At 48.6% G+C, this 25,554-nt stretch overlaps 1 protein-coding gene across 3 annotated transcripts in view; it reads right to left on the minus strand.

The window, feature by feature from the left end:
• Positions 1-2,313: 2,313 nt before the first annotated feature.
• LOC143924618 (ras-related C3 botulinum toxin substrate 1-like) overlaps positions 2,314-25,554 on the minus strand; it is a 100,687-nt gene continuing 77,446 nt past the window's right edge. The window contains exons 6-7 of one of the 3 annotated variants that reach the window (XM_077449015.1): positions 6,708-6,790; positions 2,314-2,678 (exon numbers count right to left, since the gene is read on the minus strand). In XM_077449015.1, the coding sequence (XP_077305141.1) occupies positions 2,661-2,678; positions 6,708-6,790 (101 nt within the window). In that variant the 3' untranslated portion in view covers positions 2,314-2,660. The remainder of the gene's footprint in view (positions 2,679-6,707; positions 6,791-25,554) is intronic. The other 2 variants (XM_077449014.1, XR_013261897.1) reach the window with 2 other exon arrangements.

Consider the following 25,554-nt stretch of genomic DNA (forward strand, 5'->3'; position numbering starts at 1 on the left):
CTTATAGAATGGCAGACTGTACCTCACTCAACCCTATGTACTGTAGTACCCTATACCTTACCAGTCCTTATAAGGACTTTTGTGGACCAAGTAGGTTGTGTGTGAGTGATTAGCAGACTGTACGTCAGTCCCTATACCGATGAAGGACTGCTGCAGTATAGGGCAGCAGTCAGCAGTAGTGCACCTCAACCCTATGTATTGTGGACCGATACCAGTCCTTATAGAATGGCAGCCTGTACCTCACTCAACCCTATGTACTGTAGCACCCTAGGCAGACCAAGTTACCAGTCCTTATAAGGAGCTTTGTGGAACAAGTGGGTTGTGGATGATTAGCAGACTGCAGCAGAAGGGCAGCAGTCAAGTATAATATTCTTTCTATATTTGGAAGAAAGAATATTATACGTGTACAAGCCTATTACCATACCACTGATACCAGTCCTGAAAAGAACCTTTGTGGAACTAATAGTAACAGCTACTGATTAAACTGACCCTCACTGCCTCCCACACTGCTTCCTGCCTGTTCCTATATAAACTGAAAAAACAGAGGCTACTGGAACAATAATTGAAATAGCACTTTTGTGGACCTGATAGTAACAGCTAATGACTAAACTGGCTGTCCCTACAGCACACACCGTCCTGTCCCTTTCTCTAAACTGACAAAAGACACTCAGGCTGCTGCAACAATCACTAGCACAGCACTGCCTATCCTGAACTACACCTAACACCTATACCAGTCCTGAAAAGAACTATTGTGTACCAAATAGCTAGCGATTTGGGTCACTGTAATCTCTCCCTGCTCCACACAGCAAACTCTCCCTATAGTGATAGAAGAAAGAATGTAAAATGGCCGCCGGATCGGGTTTATTTATAAGTTAGGGGGAATGTCCAAGTGTCCATGTGCTGTCATGTCTCAATTGGCTGTCCTGTACTCCATGATGGATGTGTCATCATAGGTCAAAGTTCTTTTACACAGTAAACGCGGAAGTCTGCCGGGCGAACAGCACCAATAGTCCGCCGAACGGGCGGATCGCGAACAGCCGAAATTCGCCGCAAAACAACCGACGGGCGAACTGTTCGGCCATCACTATCCACAAATATGTGAGTCTATATATTCATTATTATCCCTAGCAAGCTATGTGTTTTTTATTTACAGTATAAACAATACTATTTTTACTATTTTTGCATATCTTGTATCTCACTCTTTGTCATTACTACAACTTAGATGTACGATTGAACCCTGAAGAAGGAGACATAGATACTCTGAAACGTGTCAGGTGAATTACGAGAACCTCACAGTCAATCATTGTGGTGATTTGTATCTAGCATATAGCTATTGTAACCATTCCACAATAATCTGTTTTTATCATGCTTTATTTGTTTAATACAATCTTTATACCTTTTCTATATATTATGTGAGTGCCTTAAAAGTCCACCCAGGGGATTTCTTTCTGGTCTACTGCATTTATAACACATCTTAGGGCTGGTAGTCAAGAGCGTTTCACTGCTCCTCTTTGTGCCGTCTGCAAGGCACCTGCCATAGTTAATAGTGCTATATAGTCGTCACGGATGTCACACATTCATGGCCACTGAGCTGAGATTAAGTATCTATGGAAGATACATCCAACGCTAAGGTCAGTGACAGTAATGACTCTTGTAGCCAGCATGGAATGCTTCAACCATTTCTTCCCACCCCCTATGACATACTGCCCAGGGGTGGTAAACAAAGAAGCAATAAAAAAGGGCCAGGCTCATTGAATAGTCCTGGCAGGTGAAGGTTGGTTATTCTATAATTTACCAGTTTGTTGATATGTGTTTTAATATGAATACTTATGGCTTCTTTCGTACGGATCTGAGACTCACAACTGTACCATGAACGTGAACTAAATATGTATAGAAGTGAACCCTTGTTACTGATGGAAAAAACATAACTTCAATAAAAATCATTGAAAGAAAAAGGGCCAGGCTCTTCAGTGGGTTAAAAAGAGGATCTCCATGAAAGACCAACACTTTCCAATTAGTAATGGAGGAAGTTGCTGAGCAATACAGCCTTTAGCCCACAATTATTTTGTGGGTAGAAGAGGGCTGTGTCATGTCTAAGCCCTAAATAGGACTGAGACAGAACTTACTGGCACACTACAATGCAATACATTGAATTGAGATTAATAAAGTGTTTAATATATGCAGTAAGGCTCCTGCCTACTGTCAGTTTTTTTGTTTCCTCCATCCAGAAAAATCAGATCTGAGTAAAAAGTCATGTCTCTAATAGGTTCAATGGCTCATGTTTGTAGCAGAAATGATAGAAACTGAGCTGAGTGGGTGTTTTGGCAACATTTTAATTAGTTCAAGCAAAAAGGAGAAACCGTTTTCAGAAAAATAAGGCTAAATAGAGTGATCTATCATTCAGTAAAAGGTTTTAGTAGAGTGTGAAAAAGATGTCACTTAATGGATTTTATATTTAAAATTTTTTAGGCAGATAATTTCTTACAAATAGGACTCTAGGTTGGCTTTTTCAAGTGTGGGACTGGTATAGGAGAAGGATTGCAAAGATTACAAAATAAGACACTTTCTACTCCTCTTCTTCACTGGTAGTGGGATGAGAACAGCTCTTATTGCTTCATCAAACACATTCTTCAGTCCTTTTTGCGTAAGTGCTGAGCATTCTAAGTATTTCCTGGCACCTGTCAGGAGAAAGTCAAAGTAAGACCATTGTTTTCTCTCTGGGTATTTCCCATTTGGTAATGATTAACATCTATTTAAATCCAAGGTAAAAGGTAATATTGACAAACCCCTTTGAGCTATGTCAAAGACATTACAGATGTAAATAAATATAAATTTAAGTTACTTGTTCTATTAGGTAGTAGGTGATGTTGAAAAGTCCATCAAGTCCAACCTATGAGTGCGATTATATGTCAGTATTACATTGTATATCTCTGTATGTTGTGGTTGTTCAGGTGCTTATATCATAGTTTTTTTAAACCATCAATGCTCGCCGCAGAGACCACCACCTGTGGAAGGGAATTCTACATCCTTGCCGTTCTTACAGTAAAGAAGTCTCTACGTAGTTTAAGGTTAAACCTCTTCTCTTCTAATTTTAATGAGTGGCCATGTGTCTTCTTAAACTCCCTTCTGCGAAAAAGTTTAATCCCTATTGTGGGGTCACCAGTACGGTATTTATAAATTGAAATTATATCCCCTCTCAAGCGTCTCTACTCCAGTTAGAATAAGTTCAGTGCCCGCAACCTTTCCTCATAACTAATATCCTCCAGACCCTTTATTAGCTTTGCTGCACTTCTTTGTACTCGCTCCATTTCCAGTACATCCTTCCTGTCCTGTCTGGTGCCCAGAACTGGACAGCATACTCTAGGTGAGGCCGGGCCAGAGTCTTGTAGAGCGGGAGAATTGTTTTATCTCTGGAGTTGATATCTTTTTTAATGCATGCCAATATTCTTTTTGCTTTGTTAGCAGCAGCTTGGCATTACATGCCATTGCTGAGCCTATCTACTAGGACCCCCAGGCCCTTTTCGATCCTAGATTCCCCCAGAGGTTCTCCCCCATTGTATAGATTGCCTCCATATTTTTGCCACCCAAATGCATTATTTTAAATGTTTCTACATTAAACCTCATTGTCATGTACTTGCCCACCCTGTTAATTTGCTTAGATCTTTTTGCAAGGTTTCCACATCCTGCGGAGAAGTTATTGCCCTGCTTAGCTTAGTATAGTCCGCAAATACAGATATTGAACTGTTTACCCCATCCTCCAGGTTGTTTATGAACAAAATAAATAGGATTGGTCCCCGCACAAAACCCTGGGGGACCCCACTACCTACCTCTGACCATTCTGAGTACTCCCCATTTATCACCACCCTCTGAACTCGCCCTTGTAGCCAGTTTTCAATTCATGTATTCACCCCATGGTCCATGCCAACGGACCTTATTTTGTACAGTAAATGTTTATGGGGAACTGTGTCAAATGATTTTGCAAAATCCAGATACACCATGTCTACGGGCCTTCCTTTATCTAAATGGCAACTCATCTCCTAATAAAAGGTTAATAGATTGGTTTGGCAAGAACGATTCTTCATGAATCCATGCTGATTACTGCTAATGATACCGTTCTCATTACTAAAATCTTGTATATAGTCCCTTATCCTCCCCTGCAAGAGCTTGCATACTATTGATGTAAGGCTAACTGGTCTGTAATTCTCAGGGATGTATTGTGGGCCCTTTTTAAATATTGGTGTTATATTTGCTTTTCTCCAATCACCTGGTATCCTCCCAGTCAGTAGCCTATCAGTAAAAATTAGGAACAATGGTTTGGCTATTATTTGACCGAGTTCCCCAAGTACCCTCGGATGCAAGCCATCTGGACCTGGTGATTTCTTAATGTTAATTTCCCAAGTCTAATTTTAATTCTGTCCTCTGTTAACCATGGAGGTGCTTCCTGTGATGTGTCATAAGGATAAACACTGCAGTTTTGGTTACTGAAGCCCCCTAATTCCTGCGTGAAGACTGAGGAGAAGAATACATTTAATACCTTCGCCATCTCCCCATCGTTTGTAACCAGATTTCCTTCCTCATTCTTTATGGGGCCCATATGGTCTGTCCTCCCTTTTTTTACTGTTTACATACTTAAAGAATTTCTTGGGATTTTTTTTCTCTCCTCCGCTATGACTCTTTTGTGTTCTATCTTTGCTAATTGCACCCTTACATTTCTTGTTGCAGTCTTTATAAAGTCTGAATACTGATGATGATCCCTCAACCTTGTATTTTTTGAAGGCCTTCTCCTTTGCTTTTATATGCATTTTACACTGGAGCCATCCAGAACTTTTGTTCGCCTTTTTAAATTTATTACACAATGGGATGCATTGGCTAATGCCTTTATTTATTAAGCTCTTAAAGCAAACCCATCTCTCCTCCATGTTCTTTGTTCCTAAGATTTTATCCCAATTCATGCTTTCAAGGTTTGTAGTTTAGGGAAGTTGGCTCTTTTGAAATTCAGTGTCTTTGTATTCCCCTTAAGTTTCCTATTTGTGTGATTTATACTGAAGCCAATTGACCTGTAATCACTGTTTCCTAAATTGCCCCGTATTTCCACATCCGTGATCAGGTCTGTATTGTTGGTAATCAGTAGATCCTGTAACGCTTTATTTTTAGTTGGTGCATCTACCATCTGAACCATGAAATTGTCCTGCAAGACATTTAGGAACTGGCAAGCCTTAGACTGGTTCCCTCCGCCCAATCTGTCTGGATAATTAAAATCCCCCATTATGATAACACTTCCAATCCTTGCTGCTAATCCATATTTTAATAGGAGATCTGTCTCCTTCCTCCCTCAGGTTAGGGGGCCTATAGCATACTCCCAGTATTATTTACCACTTAGCTTCATCCCTTTGGAACTCTACCCATAAGGATTCCACCTCTTCCCTAGCTCCCTTAGTGATGTCATCTCTCACATTCACTTGTACATTATTCTTGATATAGAGGCATACCCCTCCCCCTTTTTTACCCTCTCTATCCTTGCGATAAAGGATATACCCTTGAATGATTTGCAAGCCAATCATGAGAGCTGTTGAACCAGGTCTCTGAAATTCCCACAAAAGCTAAATCCTCCTTGTACAACAGTATCTCTAGTTCACCCATCCCTAATATACCTCTGCCTTTCTGGTGTGGCTCGATGTACCGGTAGTATTCCTGAGAATACTAGTTTGGAGGTCCTTTACCTCAAGTCCCTAAAATTGTTCTTTAGGACACTCCATCTGCCTCTGGCTTTGTCATTGGTGCCAACGTGCACCATGACAGCTGGGTCTTCCCCAGCCCCTCCCAGTAATCTGTCCACCAGATCCGTGATGTGCCGAAAACGAGCGCCTGGTAGACAACATACAGTTCGGCGCTTTAAGGCTTTGTTACAGATTGCCTCTCTGTCCTTCTAAGAATTGAGTCCCCTACCACCAGAATCTGTCTTTCCATTCCCTTTGCTCCCCCCCACTCTCACTGGAGGAGTTCTTCTCTTCTCTTCTTCCCCCTCTACCCTTCCTGACTGTCACCCATCTACTCTTTCCTAGTGACTGCACCACTTTGTCTCCACCTGCCTCTATAGTGGCCCCTTCTGGCACCCGCCGTGTATGTTCCTGGCTCTCCTTTAGTATGGAGGGACTTCTCAGTGCTGACAGTTGCTTCCCCAGATTTATAATCTGGGCTTCCAGGGAAACAGTGTGCTTACATTTTGCACAGCAGTATTCACCCTAGATCGGATGATCAAGGAATGCATGCATGCCACAAGATTTACACCGAGTCGCATCTCCACACCCACTGGGCATGGTACCTACTAATTTAATGAGGATTGGGGATTATATCCTGTCCAAATTACCAAACAACTAGCTTCCTGACACTAATACTCAACAAGACAATACACAGGCGCTCGCTGACCCACGCGCACTCGCTGACCTACACGCACCCGCAGACCAACATGCACTCTTAACATCTGAAAGAAAAATAAACTTTGGCCTTGCTAATGACAAACTCTAAAACTGTTTGTTCACTAAAAAGATGACATCCAAGCATTTACCAGAAAAAAATATTAACCTATTCATTTATAACACTAATTGAATACACTAAGCTGCAGAAATCTGCGGCCGCTTGGTGTAGTGATGAACTGAGAGGGAAGGAAGGTACATCCGTACCAAACTTCAATCTGCGATTTAACAAACCTGAAGTGATAAGGATTTCATCACTATCGGTACCGGCTTGTAATGCATCTGATCAAACTGATCTTGCAGGGCAGAGGAGAGATCTGGGGTTAAAAGAAAAACAAGTTTTAAATAAATAAGAAAATATCTAAAATGCCCTTCTCCCCTCATGCTCACAGCAAATACGAATGCATATGTAGGCCCTGCCTATATAAACGGAGATCGCACATGAGAGTTATCGTTGCAAATGTCACACAGAGCAATAATTCTAGCGGCAGTGGCAACCTGTAAAGGCTTTTAAAGCGACATCTATGTCGATTTTTTTTTTTTTAGGTACTGTAGCTTGTCGCCATTGCGCGGGTGGCACAGTTTTAACCACTTACCCACTGGGCACTTAAACCCCCTTCCTAACCAGACCAATTTTCAGCTTTCGGTGCTCATTTTGAATGACAATTATTCAGTCATGCAACGCTGTACCTATATGACATTTTTGTCCTGTTTTTCTCACAAAGAGCTTTCTTTTGGTGGTTTTTAATCACTGCTGTTTTTCTTTTTTTTTGCTCTATAAAAGAAAAAAAATAATTCTGACCGAAAATTCTGTAAAAAGCATATGCATAGCACAAATTACACCCCAAAACACATTCTACTATTCCTCCTAAGTATGGAAATACCACATGTATGAGACTTACACAGGGCAGCCACATACAGAGGCCCTACATGCAGGGAGCGCCATCAGGCGTTCTTGGAGCATAAATTACACATATCATTTCTTAAATACCTCTTACACTTTTGAAGGCTCTGGAGAACCAGGACAAGGGAAACGCACCAAAAATGACCCCATTTTGGAAAGAAAACAACCCAATGTATAATCTATGAGGCATATCGAATCTTTTGAACATGTAATTTTTTTCTACATGTTTTTGGAAAATGTGTAAAGAAAATGTTTTTTTTGTTTTGTTTTTTTATACACAACATTGTCAATTTACACAATGTTTCTAACACACAGCATGTACATACAAAAATTACACCCCAAAATAGATTCTCCTACTCCTCCTGAGTACGGCAATACCACATGTGTGAGACTTTTCCACAGTATAGCCACATACAGAGGACCAACATGCAGGGAGCACCATCAGGTGTTCTAGGGACAGTTTAAAATCTAATTTGACTACCTATTACAATTTTGTGAGGCACTGTAGTGGCATGGATGTGGCATGGATGATAACTGATGTGGCATGGATGAGCATGAATGGGGATGGATGAACCATGGATGGGGATGGCTAAGCATGAATGAGTATGGTTGAGTATGGCCGGGTACGGCTGGGCACAGATAGGTACGGCTGAGTATGGCTGGATATAGATGGGATGGTTGGATATAGCTGAGTATGGCTGAGTATTGCTGAGTATGGATAGGTATAGATGGGATAACTGGGTACGGCTGAATATGTCAGAGTATGACAGTGTACAGCTGGGTACGGCTGAGTATGGCTGGGTACGGCTGAGTACGACAGAGTATGACAGAGTATGACAGTACAGCTAAGTATGGCTGGGCATGGCTGAGTATGGCTGGGGACAGCTAATTATGGATGGGGTGGATGGGATGGCTGAGCATGGATGGATGGGTGAGTATGGAGGGCTGAGGATGGATGGATGAGTATTCTGCATATGGATGAGTATGCTGAGTATGGATAGCTGAGCATAGATGGATGAGCATGCTGAGTATGGATAGGTTAGCATGGATGGATGAGTATACAGAGGATGGATGAGTATGGCTGGAATGGCTGGGTATTTCTGGGTATGGCTGGATACAGCTGAGTATTGCTGGGGATGGCGGAGTATTGCTGGGTATGGCTAATTATGGATGGGGCTGGATGGGATGGCTGAGCATGGATGGATGGATGAGTATGCTGGGAATGGATGGCTGAGCATTAATGGATGGATGAGTATGCTGAGTATGGATGGCTGAGCGTGGATGGATGGATGAGCATGCTGAGGATGGATGAGGATGGATGGATGAGCATGGATGGATGGATAAGTATGGATGTGTATGCTGAGTATGGATGGGTGAGCATGGATGGATGAGTAGGCTGAGTATGGATGAGTATGTTGAGTATGGATGAGTATGAATGAGTGAGCATGGATGGATGGATGGATGAGTATGCTGAGTATGGATGAGTGAGGATGGATGAGTATGCCGAGTATGGATGGGTGAGCATGGATGGATGGGTGAGTATGCTGAGTATGGATGGATGAGTATGCTGAGCATGGATGGGTGAGCATGGATGGGCATGATGAGCGGGGATGGGTATGGATGTCTGGAATGGGCACTGAGCAGCGCTGTGGGCATTACACATCCAGCCCACAGCGCTGCTGCCACTGATCTCTCCCCTCGCACTGTACCAATAGGTACGAGGAGGGGAGAGAGGAACCGGATGTGATGCTGCTTGTTTACTAGTAATCCTTCCGTCATTTGATGGAGCTGTCACGTGGTAAACCGCCGCTACCCGATAGTAGCGGATCTTCGCGGGTGCATGACCCCGGGGGACGAGTGAGCGGGATTCTGGGAGGATGCCGTAGTACTCCCTTCCAAAGTTATCCGACCGGGCTGCAGCCGTCATTCGGCTATAGCGCGGTCGGCAAGTGGTTAAAGCATTACATGTTAGGTATCTATTTACTTGGCACAACACCATCTTTTATATTTAACAAAAATTGGGTATTGTGTTGCGTTTGTGTGCACTAATTTGTCTGTATTAGCGTTTTAAATGGCTGCACAAATATTGTTGAAAATTGCAAAAACCACCAAGTTAATCTCCAAGGTCTCCGCTTTCAAACAAATATATAATGTTTGGGGTTTCTAAGGATTTTCTAGCAAAAAACTATGCTTTTTATGTGAGAAATGTCAAAATTGGCCCAGGAGTCAAGTGGTTAGGATAATGGACATAAAGACTAAAAGAGTGGGCATTTCAGATTCTGGGACAGGACAACAGAACAGAAGTTAGGTGAATGGCAGCTGATAACGTGCCATAATACAGATTCTACTTTGCCGTGGTAAACACATCAATACACATTCTATATGACTAATTTCTTTTGAACAGTTTGTTACTGTACTTTGTCCGTTTAGAGGCACTCCTTGCCACCTTCAAGGCCGGACAATCCCTCAACACAAGCACATAGAAATCCAATTACAACACCTAACATTTGCCGATGAGACTCAATACAATACAAATCTTAATATTGTAAATCTTTCCTCCTACAAACTTAGGCCGCGTACACATGGGCGGACTGTCTGACGGACTTGGTCCGCTGAAACGTGTTTCAGCGGACAATCCGCTCGTGTGTGGGCTTCAGCTGACTTTTTCAGCGGACAGTCTGGCGGACTAAGTCTTTCGGAATTTCCGTAATATTGTCCGTCCAAACTTGGTTTCAGCGGACAGTCCGCTCGTGAGTAGGCTAGTTCGACGGACTAAGTATGGCGCATGCTCAGAAAGGATTTACACGGCCGAAGGTTGCATTGCAGTGTATTGGACGTCGTATTTCTAGTCCCGTCGTACGTGCCGTACACGTCATCGCGCAAGCTTTCAGCGGACTGTCTGTTCGTCGTGTGTGGTCAAGTCCGTTCATTCAAAAGTAGGACGGACTGTCTGTCGGATTGTCTGACGGACTTAGTTGGACGGATAGTCCGCCCGTGTGTACGCGGCCTTACTCAAGATGAAACTACTGTTCTCAAAACAGAAAAGGGTGTGTCTGGTATGTCCTTGATAGATAAGGCACCTCATCCCGGTAATTAAATACAATTTGGAGCAAACGGGGAAGGGATTATCACGGTGCCACAAATAAATCGACAAGTACTTTTATAAAGAAAACTTTTATTCATACAAAATGTGATTTAAAAAGGGAGCTGTCAGTACAAAGTAGTCACATATCAATAATGAAGCAAATTTTGATGACCAGCTGATAAGATGGTAAGTAGCAGGCCAACTTCTTCCCAACTAGTTTAGCCAACACATTGGCTTCATCAGGGGAGTAGAATAAAGTGATGATCAAAAACTGCTTTAGCACATGCACATCAAGTGAGGCAGGATAGATGCTCCCAGGCGCCAAAAAAGCAAACACAGCCAATTCAAGGTGGCTGCAGGGGGCTTGAAGTGAAATACTATAAAAGCAAAATCTATTATAGATTGGAATAAACGGGGGGTGCTGATCAAACATATTGTTAATTGGCTCTAAGAGAATCAGATGGTTCAATTATGAAGACAGCCAGGCCTAAATTCAAGCAGTGTATGACATTAAAAAAACTCCAGAATATTCATCAAAAGTGAATAGTCACTTGCCAGGGAAACACTGTGTGAACCCAAGCCAATAATCACACATTCGTGGAGCCTTTGAAACGTCATGCAATGTATCAGCGCCCCAGCTGTCGGGGTGCTGATACATTGCATTCTCTGAAACAAGTACGAGATGGAAGCTATTGGCTACTGGCTATTGAACTTCCTTTTTCTAGTCCCGTCGTACGTGTTGTACGTCACCGCGTTCTTGACGGTCGGAATTTGGTGTGATCGTGTGTACGCAAGACAGCTTCAGTGGAAACCTTCAGAGTTTATTCCAACGGGAAAACCTGTTCGCGTGTACAGGGCATTAGAAGCTTTTACCAAAAACTAAGGGTGGACACTGACCCTTCCCCTAATGAAGAAAAAGCAGTAGATCAGCTTATATCGCTATTAGAGGAAAGTGCAGTGGGGTTGCTATGGCGGTATGGGGGGTGCGGCCCACACCGGGTGACACCCACCAGAGGGGTGACACCGGGGCAGCCACTAAACGTTATAGCTTGCGGAGCAGGGCATTCAGCCATGCGGGGGATGGGGGGAGGCTGCCTATAACATTCCCGGTTGTCACTTAGGCCAGGATCTCCAATATCTCCCGTGGCAGCCAGATTAGGTGGGTGGAGCTGGGGGGTGTGGCTGCCTCCTCCACTCCTCCCACAGACCCCTTCATGCCGATCCCACAGCTGAAGGAGATAGACCCGAGGACCCAGCAGCCCTGCCCACCCGCCCGGGTCTTCATCTGCAAGCATGAGGTAATCAGAGGTATGCTATAAGTTACTGCACAGCACACTGTCACACATCCCTACCTGCCTTGTACCACCCCAAACTTCCCTGTGCCACCCCCAAACTGCCCTGTGCCATCCCAACCTGGAGGGGGGGTGACACCATATTTTATCGCACCAGGTGACACCAACCCTAGTGACGCCACTGGGAAAGTGATCAATCTGATCTTTTCCAAATAACAATTTATTTATTTTTCGTGGTCGCATGACAGAAATAATAGTACAGGCATACAGCAATACGGCTCCCAAAATATGAGGGGCCCAGTACAAATAGACAGTGCAAGGTAACACAGCATTGGGAGGTGCAGCAATATTAGGCAATCCAACCGAGGGTGCGCAGCCGGACGGAAGACATCGTAGGTGTCCTGCTCGTATGCCATATTCATAACAAAGCAAGGACCATTAGCATTGTAAACAGAGAGAGTAAAAGAGAAGAAGAGAGAGAAAGAAGGAAAAAGAAATAGAACGCCGGCGGTCTACATCACCGTACTCATACCGGCTCGCCATCAATCCTCCAGCAGCCGCCATCTCCCCAGACCAGGTCATGCTCCTCAAGCCTATCTCTCACTCTGGCAGTCATTCTCTCCATGAGTTCAACATCCTTAATCTTGGAGTATAAGGCCTCCGTAGACGGAGGGCAATGGATTTTTCCAGTTAAGGGCTATCAGGCAACGAGCTGCTGTCAGGATATGCCTAAGGAGCTTCCGGCCCGGCCTGGCCAGTGCGGGTTGTGACAGGCCTAGTAAGAAAAAATTAGGGGAGTGGGGTACCGACACGTCAAATAAACGCTGGAGCAGCCTTCGGGTCATGAGCCAGTATGGGGCAATCAGAGGGCAGGCCCAGTAAATGTGGAACAGGGAGCCCCGCTCCTTCAGACAGCGCCAACAGCGGCCTGAGGTGGAGGGGTATATTTTGTGGAGTATGTCTGGGGTCTGATACCAGAAAAAGAGGATTTTGTAGGAGTTCTCTTTGTACAGTGTACACAGAGATGACTTGGCCACCTGATGCCACACCCCCTGCCAAGCTTCGAGGGGAAGCTCCTCACCTAGTTCCCTCTCCCAGCGTTTCATGTATGAATGTTTACCCCTCGTTTGGAAGTGGTGTGTGTTGAGAATGCAATAAATGTCTGAAATCAGCCCTCTGCGATTCCTTCCTTCCAGAATTATCTGCTCGAATGGGGAGGGCGGGGAGAACTGTAGGTGGGGGGCCATGGCTTGTGCGAAGTGTCTGATTTGTAAATAGCTGTAAAACGTCTGTTGGGGGAGGTCGTGCTTGGCCTGGAGCTCCGAGAAGGTCAACAACTTTCTTGTTCTAGGGTCCAACAGGTGCCCTAGATGAAACAGGTTACGCGAGGCCCAGGGCCAGGACATCTGATGGGTCAGGCTGGTCGGCAACTGTGGGTTGCAGAGAAAGGAGGTCATTAGGGAGAACTCTGAGTGGAGACTGCGCTCGCGGGAAAGCTTCCGCCAGAGCAGGCGGAGCTGGGCCATCGGCCCTAGTAGCCGACCCGAATCTATCTCGACGCTCGCGCCCCATAGGAAGCTGTTCGGGTGTACCGGAGCTAGCCAGATTTTTTCAATCTCCGACCACTTGTTATAAGACCTCGGAAACCAGGAGACAATGGCCCGCAGCTGAGCGGCCTGATAGTAACAAACCAAATCGGGGAATGCCAGGCCGCCGTCTAAGCGTAGGGCCATCATGACAGAGCTCGGGACCCGGTGTTTTTTGTAATTCCATACAAATTTCAACAGGTCCTTCTGAAGTGTGCGTAGATGTGCATATGGGACCTGGATCGGCAGTGTCTGAAACAAATACAGGAGCTTGGGGAGCGATATGTGATGCACCTTCCATTTGAGGATCAGTTCCCTAATTACCCGATAAAGGGGGGGGGGGAAATTAGCCTGGTATAGGTTATGGAACGATGGCGTAAGAAAAACCGACAAGTATTTAAGGGAAGAGCTTTCCCATTTATATGGGAATATGGAGCGCAGGTGGGTCGTCTCATCCATCGCCATATTCAGCGGGAGGGCCACCGATTTGGATGTGTTAATTTTGTAGCCCGAAAGCTCCCCGTAGCGGCCCAGTTCAGAGTGGAGGTTGGGTAGTGAGGTCCTGGGCTGAGTCAGGGTAAGGATAACGTCGTCTGCGAAAAGCGATATCTTGAATTCCCTGCCCCTAACCGGAATCCCCCAGATGTCAGGGTTGCTTCTAATGGCAGCCGCCAGAGGCTCTATGCACAGTGCATAAAGGAGAGGAGACAGCGGACAACCCTGGCGGGTGCCATTAGCAATGGAGAAGGTTGAGGACGTGGCAAAGGGGGTCTTAACGTGTGAGGAGGGAGTAGTGTAGAGGTGCTGCACCGCATGCAGGAACGGGCCCCGAAAGCCCATACGGTGTAACGTAGCCTCCATGAAGGACCAGCTCAGGCGGTCAAACGCCTTCTCGGCGTCTAAACTAAGGACCAGAGATGCTAGGTTGTCCCTATTCGCCACTTCAATGAGATCAATGATCTTCCTGGTGTTGTCCCCTGCTTGTCTCAGAGGGACAAAGCCCACTTGATCCTTATGTATTAAGGAGGGGAGAATCACATTTAAGCGATTTGCTAAGAGCTTCGTGAAAATTTTTAGGTCCGCGTTCAGTAGGGCTATAGGCCGGTAACTGGCGCAGGAGGTCGGATCTTTGTCCGGTTTGGGGATGAGGGAGATGAAGGAGCCTAGCATTTTGGTCGGGACCGGGGACTGTTGAAGAAAGGAGTTGAATAGTTTGGTCATATGTGGGCTCAAGATAGGTAAAAACGCCTTGTACTTATATTGTTTTATGTGCTGCGGAGTTTTCGGGGGGTTGCAAGACTGAATCTGGTGCTTTGTATACTCATGTTAAGTTTTTCCTGCTGCCTTCCGCTCTGATTTACTTTGTTTACTATGTACCGTGGGACCTGCATTCCCCCGTTTGGAGTTGAATAAAGTTATATTTTAAAAAAAAAACGCCTTGTAATACTCGTAGGGGAGCCCGTCTGGTCCCGAAGACTTATGAGTCGGGAGAGCCTTTACAGTCGCTAGGAGTTCCTCCTCAGTGATAAAGGCATTTAGTTCCCGGAGGTCCGTGTCCTGCAGTCGGGGCAGCACTATATTTTCTAAGTACTGGGTTATACGATTAGACAGGCCAGAGGTCGGGGGGGTTGTGGGGAATGTCCGGCCTATTGTACAGATCTGTATAAAAGTCAGCGAATGTGTCCACTATTGCTTGGGGACAGGTCAGAAGGTCTCCCCCCGTCTTTTATTTGGGCCGGCACAGAGGTCAGTTTCTGGGCCAATAGCGACTGCGCTTTGTTTACCTTGTCGTAGTAGAGTTGTCGCAGACGGATTAGTGCCTTTTCTACAGATCCCAACGCCAGGTCTCGGAGTGTCTGCTGAGTCTGGACAATTTGCTTGAGGGTGGAGATAGAGGGGGATCCTAGAAGACGGGCTTCAAGGGTCTTCTGTCGTTTTTCGGCCAGTAGCCTGGCGGCCTTTGCATCTCGCTTCAGGGCTGAGGATAGGGCGATACAACGACCTCGGATGACTGCCTTGTGGGCAGCCCACAGGGTAGCGTGCGAGACGTCTGGGGTATCGTTCTCAACAAAGTAGTGCCGGAGTGAAGTCTCCAGCTCTGCCTTTGCCGGAACATGCTGCAGGAGATAATTATTCAGCCTCCAGGTACAAGGCTTACGAAGGGAGAGGTCCAATTCTAGGGTTAGAGTTATGGGGGCGTGATCGGACCAGGAGATGGGCAGGATATGTGCAGATTGGACAGCCCTCAGTGTGGTGTTGTTGACAAAAAAATGATCAATACGCGAGTGTGTGCCGTGGGGAGCAGAGTAAAAGGTGTACTGGCGGTCCTGTGGGTGCAGAGCTCGCCAGGCATCAAAAAGGCCCCGTCTTCTGGTGATCTGGCGGAAAAGCTTAGAGTCTCTTAGGGCCCTAGCCTGAGGCGCCCGGGAGTCCACCGCAAGGCGGTCATAGAGTGCGGACTGAGTGAGCTTAAAGTCCCCCCCTATCACCAGAAGCCCGGGGGGCGTCCTAAACAAGCGGGAAAGCACCCTAGACAGGAATTGATGTTGATGGACATTGGGGGCATAGAAGACGCACAGGGTCAGAGCCTGTGTGCGCCACAGACCCACAGGCCCCGTGGATCTAAGTGTACGGAGGTGCAAGTAAAAGGGGCTGTTAAGTATCAGATAAGACCAGAACTGTGTGGACTGCAACAGAGGAAACCCAAACGTGTATAAGTGAAATATGATTTATTAAAGAAAGTGAATAATATAAATACAACCACACAGTGCAATAACCAACCAACAAAGACCCCCAAACAACAACAGACAGATATGTACAATAAATGGGAAATGCAAGGACCGTAAACGATAGGCAGGCCAGGGTCATACACAGGGAGATCAGCAGATAAACAAGGGCAGTCCAGAATCAGAGTCACAAGTCAGGCCAAGGTCATACACGGGGAGATCAGCAAATGGGGTAAGGAACACAGGACAGGGAGAGGATGGACGGATCAGACTGCAGGACAGGGATAATGGTAACAGGTGGGACAGGGTAGGGACCAGGACAGGGAAACAGGATAAGAACCACGGGTCACAGGTTCAGGGCACAGGAATAGGTACAGAATCAGGATCGCAAGCAGCAGGTCAGGGCACAAGGAACAATACCAAGGCGAGGTGTGTGTGCACCTGCCGGGTATTTATAATGACTGCTGTCAGTCATGTGACGCCTGACTGCAGAAGGCAATACCTGCTCCATACTGCCAGGATCCCTCCGCTGGTGGACACCAGTACTGCGGACCAAAGATGACATAATTCCAGCAGGAGACACCTGCTGGTGGATCGCAGTACTGCATGCCAAATGATTGATATTACCAGCGGAGGGAACCTTTCCTGACAGTACCCCCCCTCAAAGGAGCGACCTCCGGACGCTCCAACTAGCAGTTGCTGGGGAAAGTCCATTGCGTCAAGCTGGGCTATGAGCAAAGTCACATCAGGTTGGGTAACGGGCACTTCAAGCAGGGCAGCAGACAGAAGCACATCGGACCGGGAAGCTGGCACATCGGGCTGGAAGGCAGGCAACGACACGTCAGGCTGGAAGGCGGGCAGCGGCACGTCAGGCTGGAAGGCGGGCACTGGGACGTCAAGCTGGAAGGCAGGCACTGGGACGTCAAGCTGGAAGGCAGGCACTGGGACGTCAAGCTGGAAGGCAGGCACTGGGACGTCAAGCTGGAAGGCAGGCACTGGGACGTCAAGCTGGAAGGCAGGCACTGGGACGTCAAGCTGGAAGGCAGGCACTGGGACGTCAAGCTGGAAGGCAGGCACTGGGACGTCAAGCACATCAGACTGGAAGGCATCGGACTGCAAGGCCGGGACATCAGACTGGAAGGCGTCGGACTGCAAGGCCGGGACATCAGACTGGAAGGAATCGGACTGCAAGGCAGGGACATCAGACTGGAAGGAATCGGACTGCGAGGCCGGGACATCAGACTGCGAGGCCGGGACATCAGACTGCGAGGCCGGGACATCAGACTGCGAGGCCGGGACATCAGACTGCGAGGCCGGGACATCAGACTGCGAGGCCGGGACATCAGACTGCGAGGCCGGGACATCAGACTGCAAGGCCGGGACATCAGACTGCAAGGCCGGGACATCAGACTGCAAGGCCGGGACATCAGACTGCAAGGCCGGGACATCAGACTGCAAGGCCGGGACATCAGACTGCGAGGCCGGGACATCAGACTGCGAGGCCGGGACATCAGACCGGAAGGCATCAGACTGCAAGGCCGGGACATCAGACTGGAAGGCCAGGACATCAGACTGGAAGGCATCAGACTGGAAGGCCAGGACATCAGACTGCAAGACATCAGACTGGAAGGCCGGGACATCAGACTGCAAGACATCAGACTGGAAGGCCGGGACATCAGACTGCAAGACATCAGACTGGAAGGCCGGGACATCAGACTGCAAGACATCAGACTGGAAGGCCGGGACATCAGACTGCAAGACATCAGACTGGAAGGCCGGGACATCAGACTGCAAGACATCAGACTGGAAGGCCGGGACATCAGACTGCAAGACATCAGACTGGAAGGCCGGGACATCAGACTGCAAGACATCAGACTGGAAGGCTGGGACATCAGACTGCAAGACATCAGACTGGAAGGCCGGGACATCAGACTGCAAGACATCAGGCTGCAAGGCGTCTGGCTGGAAGGCCGGGACATCAGACTGCAAGACATCAGGCTGCAAGGCGTCTGGCTGGAAGGCCGGGACATCAGGCTGCAAGGCGTCTGGCTGGAAGGCCGGGACATCAGGCTGCAAGGCGTCTGGCTGGAGGGCCGGGACATCAGGCTGCAAGGTGTCTGGCTGGAGGGCCGGGACATCAGGCTGCAAGGCGTCTGGCTGGAGGGCCGGGACATCAGGCTGCAAGGCGTTTGGCTGGAGGGCCGGGACATCAGGCTGCAAGGCGTCTGGCTGGAAGGCCGGGACATCAGGCTGCAAGGCGTCTGGCTGGAAGGCCGGGACATCAGGCTGCAAGGCGTCTGGCTGGAAGGCCGGGACATCAGGCTGCAAGGCGTCTGGCTGGAAGGCCGGGACATCAGGCTGCAAGGCGTCTGGCTGGAAGGCCGGGACATCAGGCTGCAAGGCGTCTGGCTGGAAGGCCGGGACATCAGGCTGCAAGGCGTCTGGCTGGAAGGCCGGGACATCAGGCTGCAAGGCGTCTGGCTGGAAGGCCGGGACATCAGGCTGCAAGGCGTCTGGCTGGAAGGCCGGGACATCAGGCTGCAAGGCGTCTGGCTGGAAGGCCGGGACATCAGGCTGCAAGGCGTCTGGCTGGAAGGCCGGGACATCAGGCTGCAAGGCGTCTGGCTGGAAGGCCGGGACATCAGGCTGCAAGGCGTCTGGCTGGAAGGCCGGGACATCAGGCTGCAAGGCGTCTGGCTGGAAGGCCGGGACATCAGGCTGCAAGGCGTCTGGCTGGAAGGCCGGGACATCAGGCTGCAAGGCGTCTGGCTGAAAGGCCGGGACATCAGGCTGCAAGGCGTCAGGCTGGAGCAGGTTGGTTGATGTGGAGGCAGGTTGCGTTACTGGCAGGATCAAATGGGTAGGAAAGAACTTCCGTCTTTTTTTAGATTTAGCTACTGAAGGCCTGTAGGTAGCTGCAGATCTATAGGTAGGGGATGAAGCAAACTGGAGAGAAGGGTTGGAATATGGCAGGGAAGAGGTAACAGTGGCTGGGGGAAGTTCTTGAGGGATAGTGGGCCATGGGAAAGAGGCAGTTGGATTAAAGGCAGGATATGTGCAGCAGGAAGAAACAGGGTATTGATATTTGGTGGGGAGTAGAGTATATTGGGCTGAAACTGAGGTTGCCATAGGTGATGGAGGAAGAGTTTCTTGGGCAGGCAGGTGTTTGGTAGCAGAGAGGGTTTGTTGTGGGCTGGCTGTGGCTGATTGCAAAATACCAGACCATGCTAAAAGTAGTGGTTGCACAAACTGCGGGTTACATACTGCCTGTCTGACAAGGGATTGTACGGAATCAACACATTCTATTATCATCTGTTGGGAACAGGCTGTGTAATGCTCAAAAAAGTAAGGGGAATCATCTTCCAGAAGCCATACCAGTGATGTGACTTGATTAATACTGAAAGGGGGAGAAAAATCATCATGGCCCCCTGGGATGCAGGGCAGGGCCAGCTCTGTGCAGATTTGAATTAACGGCTGAACATCCCCAAACAACATACAGCCCTGATCAACCCAGGAGTGAGCTAAACAAATGGTTTCCAACAGCTGATCACTGGTCCACCCTTTCAGTGTCTGGCGGAGATAGTCACCACTCTCAGACGCCAACAAAGCATAATAACGAATCACTTCTAAATTCATTTCTGTAAGCAACCTGAACCAAGATGGTTCCTCTGTGTAGCCACTTCTGGTCAGGGATGGCCTTGGTATTCTGTTAAGTATCAGATAAGACCAGAACTGTGTGGACTGCAACAGAGGAAACCCAAACGTGTATAAGTGAAATATGATTTATTAAAGAAAGTGAATAATATAAATACAACCACACAGTGCAATAACCAACCAACAAAGACCCCCAAACAACAACAGACAGATATGTACAATAAATGGGAAATGCAAGGACCGTAAACGATAGGCAGGCCAGGGTCATACACAGGGAGATCAGCAGATAAACAAGGGCAGTCCAGAATCAGAGTCACAAGTCAGGCCAAGGTCATACACAGGGAGATCAGCAAATGGGATAAGGAACACAGGACAGGGAGAGGATGGACGGATCAGACTGCAGGATAGGGATAATGGTAACAGGTGGGACAGGGTAGGGACCAGGACAGGGAAACAGGATAAGAACCACGGGTCACAGGTTCAGGGCACAGGAATAGGTACAGAATCAGGATCGCAAGCAGCAGGTCAGGGCACAAGGAACAATACCAAGGCGAGGTGTGTGTGCACCTGCCGGGTATTTATAATGACTGCTGTCAGTCATGTGACGCCTGACTGCAGAAGGCAATACCTGCTCCATACTGCCAGGATCCCTCCGCTGGTGGACACCAGTACTGCGGACCAAAGATGACATAATTCCAGCAGGAGACACCTGCTGGTGGATCGCAGTACTGCATGCCAAATGATTGATATTACCAGCGGAGGGAACCTTTCCTGACAGGGGCCCCCTGCCGGAAAAGTATGGCCACTCCCGCTCTCTTACGTGGGTTGAAAGCCTGATAGATCTGAGGGAAATGTCTGGAGGCAAAAGTGAAGGAATCTCCCCGGTTAAAGTGTGTTTCCTTGACCATCACTATATCTGCCCCGCCTGTCGGAACTCCCTGAGCGCTAGATGCCGCTTTTTGTTGGAGTTCAGGCCATGTACATTAAGGGACAGGATCTTAGCCATGGTCGAGTAGGGGTGGTGTGCAAGGCATACTTAGCTGAGTTTGTTGGAGGCCTCCGTGCCTCGGGAGGAGCGGCAACCACTGGAGGAGGGCCGGCGATCGGGAGAACCACCGGCAGGGCGTCGCTGGAGAAGCGAGAAGAAGGTAAAACCTAGAGAAAAGGGGAAGAATAGAAACAATAACAGAGTACAAAGTAAAATGAAACATTAACAAAAGACAGTTCCAGAGGTCCTATAGGGACACTGGATCTGTACGGTTCCTTAATGACTCCCCAGCCAGGAAGTCCAAAAATTCGGGCTAGGGAGGCACCAACAGTCCACTCCACGAAAGGAACCAACAGGTGGAAAACCACGGGGGGCAATAACCCGGGAGTCGATCCGTCCTTGGACTTAACCTAGGCCAGCCCGGGGTAAAAAAAAATGAGGAGTAAATGTAGCTCCGGCAATCGGGGGGGAAAGGGAAAACAGATCCCCCAAAATAGGGGATGAGGGGGAAAGAAAAAGAAAAACTGCGGAGGGGACTGGGCGTTTCCTTCATTTACGTTTGGGTGACCTGCGGTGGGGATCTGGGCCTCTGTGCCACTTGACTGAGGGAACTTTCTGCCAGATCACTGGCATTGGGGGGGGGGGGGGAGAGGCAACCAAGTCCCAGTCGGGCAATTGAGGGATAGGAATGTCCAGAGTGTCGCAAAAGAGGACCAGGTTTTCTGGATATCGTGGAGTTGCAGACTTTCCTTGGTGTCTTGCGGTCAGGCTAAAGGGAAAGCCCCATCTGTAGAGGACATTCTTGTCTTGGAGGGCCCGGAGAAGAGGCTGCAACAGCCTGCGTGATCCAGGAAAGATCCGGGTAAAGCTGGACTGGAGAATTGTCAAAGGCCAGGTCGCGGATGGAGCGGGATTTGCACATGATATCTTCCTTGAGTGGGAAGTAGTGGATTCTGCAGATAACGTCCCTTGGTTTTGAGGCCGGACCCTTGGGTCTCAGGGCCCGATGGGCCGTGTCCATTTCCATGTGCTTGTCCGGGTCTTCCCCTAACATCTCGTTGAATAATGTTTGCAGCGAGGTCTGAAGGTCCTCAGCGCCCTCCGTCTCAGGCAGGCCGCGGACGCGGATGTTGTTCCTGCGGCCTCTGTTATCGAGATCTTCCACTTGGCATTGCATATCCCGTAGCAAGAGGCGGTGGTCAGAGGTCTCACCCTGAATGCGGTGGACCGTCAACTTAGTCTCCTGGATATTCTCCTCCGCCATCTCCACACGGTCAGCTAGGTGTTTAAGGCCAGTGTGCAGGGTCTGGATTTCAGCGCGGCAAGTAGCTTGCACATCCGCTACAAGCTGTTTAAAGTCATCCTTCGTCGGTATGGTTTGCAAATACGCTTGCCAGTAGGGGTGAATGGTCTCTTGCTGTTGGAGGAGAGGCGGAGAAGGTAGAGAGTGGGGGGGCGGCTCCCCTCGTGGAAGTTCCCGGTTGGGAGAGGGGGGCCACGATGGCTGTGGCTTCCAGGGGTCTGCCCAGGAGGTAGCATGGGGCGAGCGGGGTGAAGGGTCCAGCTGGGCTGTTCCTTGAGGGTGGCCTGAGGCCCGGGCTACCTGAGCATAGGAGGGGAGAGCGGCTGTGCGGTCTTTGGATGCACTGGAGTCCCGAGAGCGGGGGAAGCCTCTGTGCTTTAGGAGAGGCAGGCAATGGCCATGCTGCCCGATCCCCCTCCGCAGCCGTGGGGGGTGCCCCATCTTCCCCACTGTGTGCAGGGTCAGAGCGGGTCTGAGAGTCCTCCATGAGGTCCGAGGACGTAGGGGAGAGGCAGGTACTGGAGGCCATACTGAGGAGAGGAGCGGTGCGGAGGAGGCGAGGAGAAGGCCTCCGAGCATTGGGTATGCGGCAAGGGTGGCGGCGGATCAGTGGCCTGCTCCCCCCAAAACATAGGAGAGGGGGTGGGAGATTGACAGCCCAGGTCATCCACCCCAGTTAGCTGCCTGCTCTGCGGGGAGTCCCGTGGGAGAGCCGGCAGAAGCAGGGGCTGTGTGGCTTCAGGCAGGGGGGAGGGCTGGCGTACCTTCGGTGAGGCTGTGGGGCCGGTCGGCGCCATCTTGCCGCTGCGGCCTAGTCTGTGGCGGAGGTCCTGGGCAGTCTTGTATGGGGCTTCCAGGCAGTCCAGGAAAGAGCCCGGAGGGCGGTGTGAGGCATCCCGCTCCCCCACAGCCTCAGGGGGGCGAGGGGGCTGCCGAGCATGGTCCGCCTGGAGGGCATGGAGCGGAGGGTGAGACGCTGTGGGGACCCGGCGGTGAGGATCCGCGCCGTCCGGCGCCATCTTGCCTCCGCCGCCCGGCAAGGCCTCGGGCGGCTGAAAGTAGTTCTTGAAGGCCGAGGAAGAGCCCAGCGGAGAACTCTTACTCCGTGCGTCCGTCCAGCTTGGCTTCCGGACATGCCCCCCGATCAATCTGATCTTATTGATCAGGTTGATCTAAACAAACTGTTGCCCCCCTACAGACAAATACACTAGCTCCGGAAAAGATGCCTCGGTTGGTTCCCAATTAAGAAAAAAATCTGACAAATTTCCAGCTCCAAGTTTGAATGCCAATGTTGCTGCTTTTCTTAAACAAGTTAACAAGGACACGATCCCCACCAAACACCAATTCAAATGATGCTGAAATACAAGCCCTAAAACAGTTGTCCAGTAATAAAATGATTACTATCAAGCTAGTGGACAAAGGGGGCAACATTGTCCTTTTGGTCAATGTGCAATACATTGCTATATGCAATCGGATCGTAAAGAATCAGGACCACTGTTAACATAGTGGAAAAGTGCAAGTGGACAAGCTTGTTAGAAGTAAATTTAGGGACCTATCTAAAAAAGAGCAATGCAAATATAAAGGCACCTTTATATGTGGGTCTTGTACAGTAGGTATTGCAAATACATACATACAGCCAAAAAGCCAACCTTACCCAATGGGGATTTATTTAGGTTCAAATATTTTGCCTACTGCAAAACCCCTCAGTGTGGTCTATATGCTTCTCTGCAATTGTGGATGTTTTTTACATTGGAAAGACCAAGCTCCAATTTTGGCAGAGAGCATATAGACACATCAGGAGTATGCAGCAACCCTGATTTGCCATAGGGTCGACGTACCACCACTGTACACAATGGCAAATTCACAAAAATCGAATTATTTATCTTGGACAGGATTCACCCCAATTCTAGAGGGGGGACTGGAATAAGTCCCCCCTACAATTAGAGCTTAGATGGATATACATCCTGAGGGCCACACAACCCCCAGGCCTCAATGATGCTGTATGCTACAAACCCTTCTTAGAAGGTTTTGCTTTGGGAGGTATGGAAAAATAGGGAACCATTGTTTCATGTTTTCCCTCCTTTTCTCTTGATTGACTGTAATGCCGCGTATACACGGGCGGATTGTATGGCGTACTTAGTCCGTCGAAACACATTTCAGCGGACAATCCGCTCGTGTGTGGGCTTCAGCTGACTTTTTCAGCGTGCAGTCCGGAGTACTAAGTATTTCGATTTTTTCGAAATTCTGTCCGTCGTACTTTGGTTTCAGCGGACAATACGGTCGTCAGTATGCTAGTTCGACGGACTAAGAATGGCGCATGCCCAGAAAGGATTTACACGGCGGAAGGGTGCTTTGCTGTGTCTTGGACTTCCTATTTCTAGTCCCGTCGTACGTGCTGTACACGTCATCGCGCAAGCTTTCGACGGACTGTTTGTGTATCCGTGTGTGGTCAAGTCCGTTCAGTGGAAAGTACGACGGACTGTCCGTCGGATTGTATGACGGACTAAGTACGCCATACAATCCGCTCGTGTGTACGCGGCATAAGGATTCCATTTCTCTATTTGCTTTCAAAATGGACAAATTATTATGCCCGCAACATCTATGTTGAAGATATTTTTGACGCCTGTCTGCAGTCTTTGTACCAATGTATTGATCTGTATGATTCTTTTCCAGATTACTTGTAATGTATTTTAAGCACACGTGGCCTTGGGACCTGATATCATGCCCCAAATCTAGCTTACATTTAAGTACATTGGCTCTTTTCTATGATGTCATATGAAGTCTGTCCACCTAGATGTCAGTAGTCCACTATTTATAGAAGGATGTAAACATTCTCTTCAAGTGATGTGTGGGCTTGATTTTTCTTGACCACCCGACGCGGGCAATGCCCAGATTTCTGTGGCATTTAAGATCAGACGGACAGGCTGTTTTCATGCAGCCAATTTCCATATTCCGCTTGCTCCCTTCTTTCCTCTGGTGTTTAACACCTATGATTATTAAGTTCCATGTCGGCGGGGGGTGCGCGCTGGGCTCTGCTCCCCTGCGCATGCATAGTGATGGCATGTGCGCCCCTCAGGGGGCTGTCCCACACTGTCACGAGAGCCACATACCTGATGTGAGACCGAAGTAGTGGTGAGGCCTCCCTTGCACCTCGGATCCTTAAAGCCTCTGGAGATGGAAACAGAGACTTGGTGGACACCGAGTGGCATGGGTGCCAGGTATGCGGAGCACCGTGCAAGCCTTAGTCTGGGACCCGAGCCGAGGTCAAGTCCAGTTTGGCAAAGAAGTATAAAAAGGGTTAATCAGAAGAATGGTTCGAGATACAAAAGGGACAAAGAAGTAGAATGATCAACGTACAAATCTGAGGTCAATGGCAAGCAGCAATCAAGAGTAGTCAAATAGGTTTCCAGGTCACAACAAGTTCAGACAGATCACACACTAGCACAAGAACAAGGGGGGACTGAAGATAATCCAGCAATTTGGCAGTGTCTGGGCTGGGCTTATATAGGGAAATTTGATGTCACTTCCCGTGCGCCTCCTGGG

This window comes from Lithobates pipiens, unplaced genomic scaffold (assembly GCF_037356315.1).
Source record: "Lithobates pipiens isolate NorthernLeopardFrog02 unplaced genomic scaffold, aLitPip1_a1.2 Scaffold_22, whole genome shotgun sequence".
NCBI lineage: Eukaryota > Metazoa > Chordata > Amphibia > Anura > Ranidae > Lithobates > Lithobates pipiens.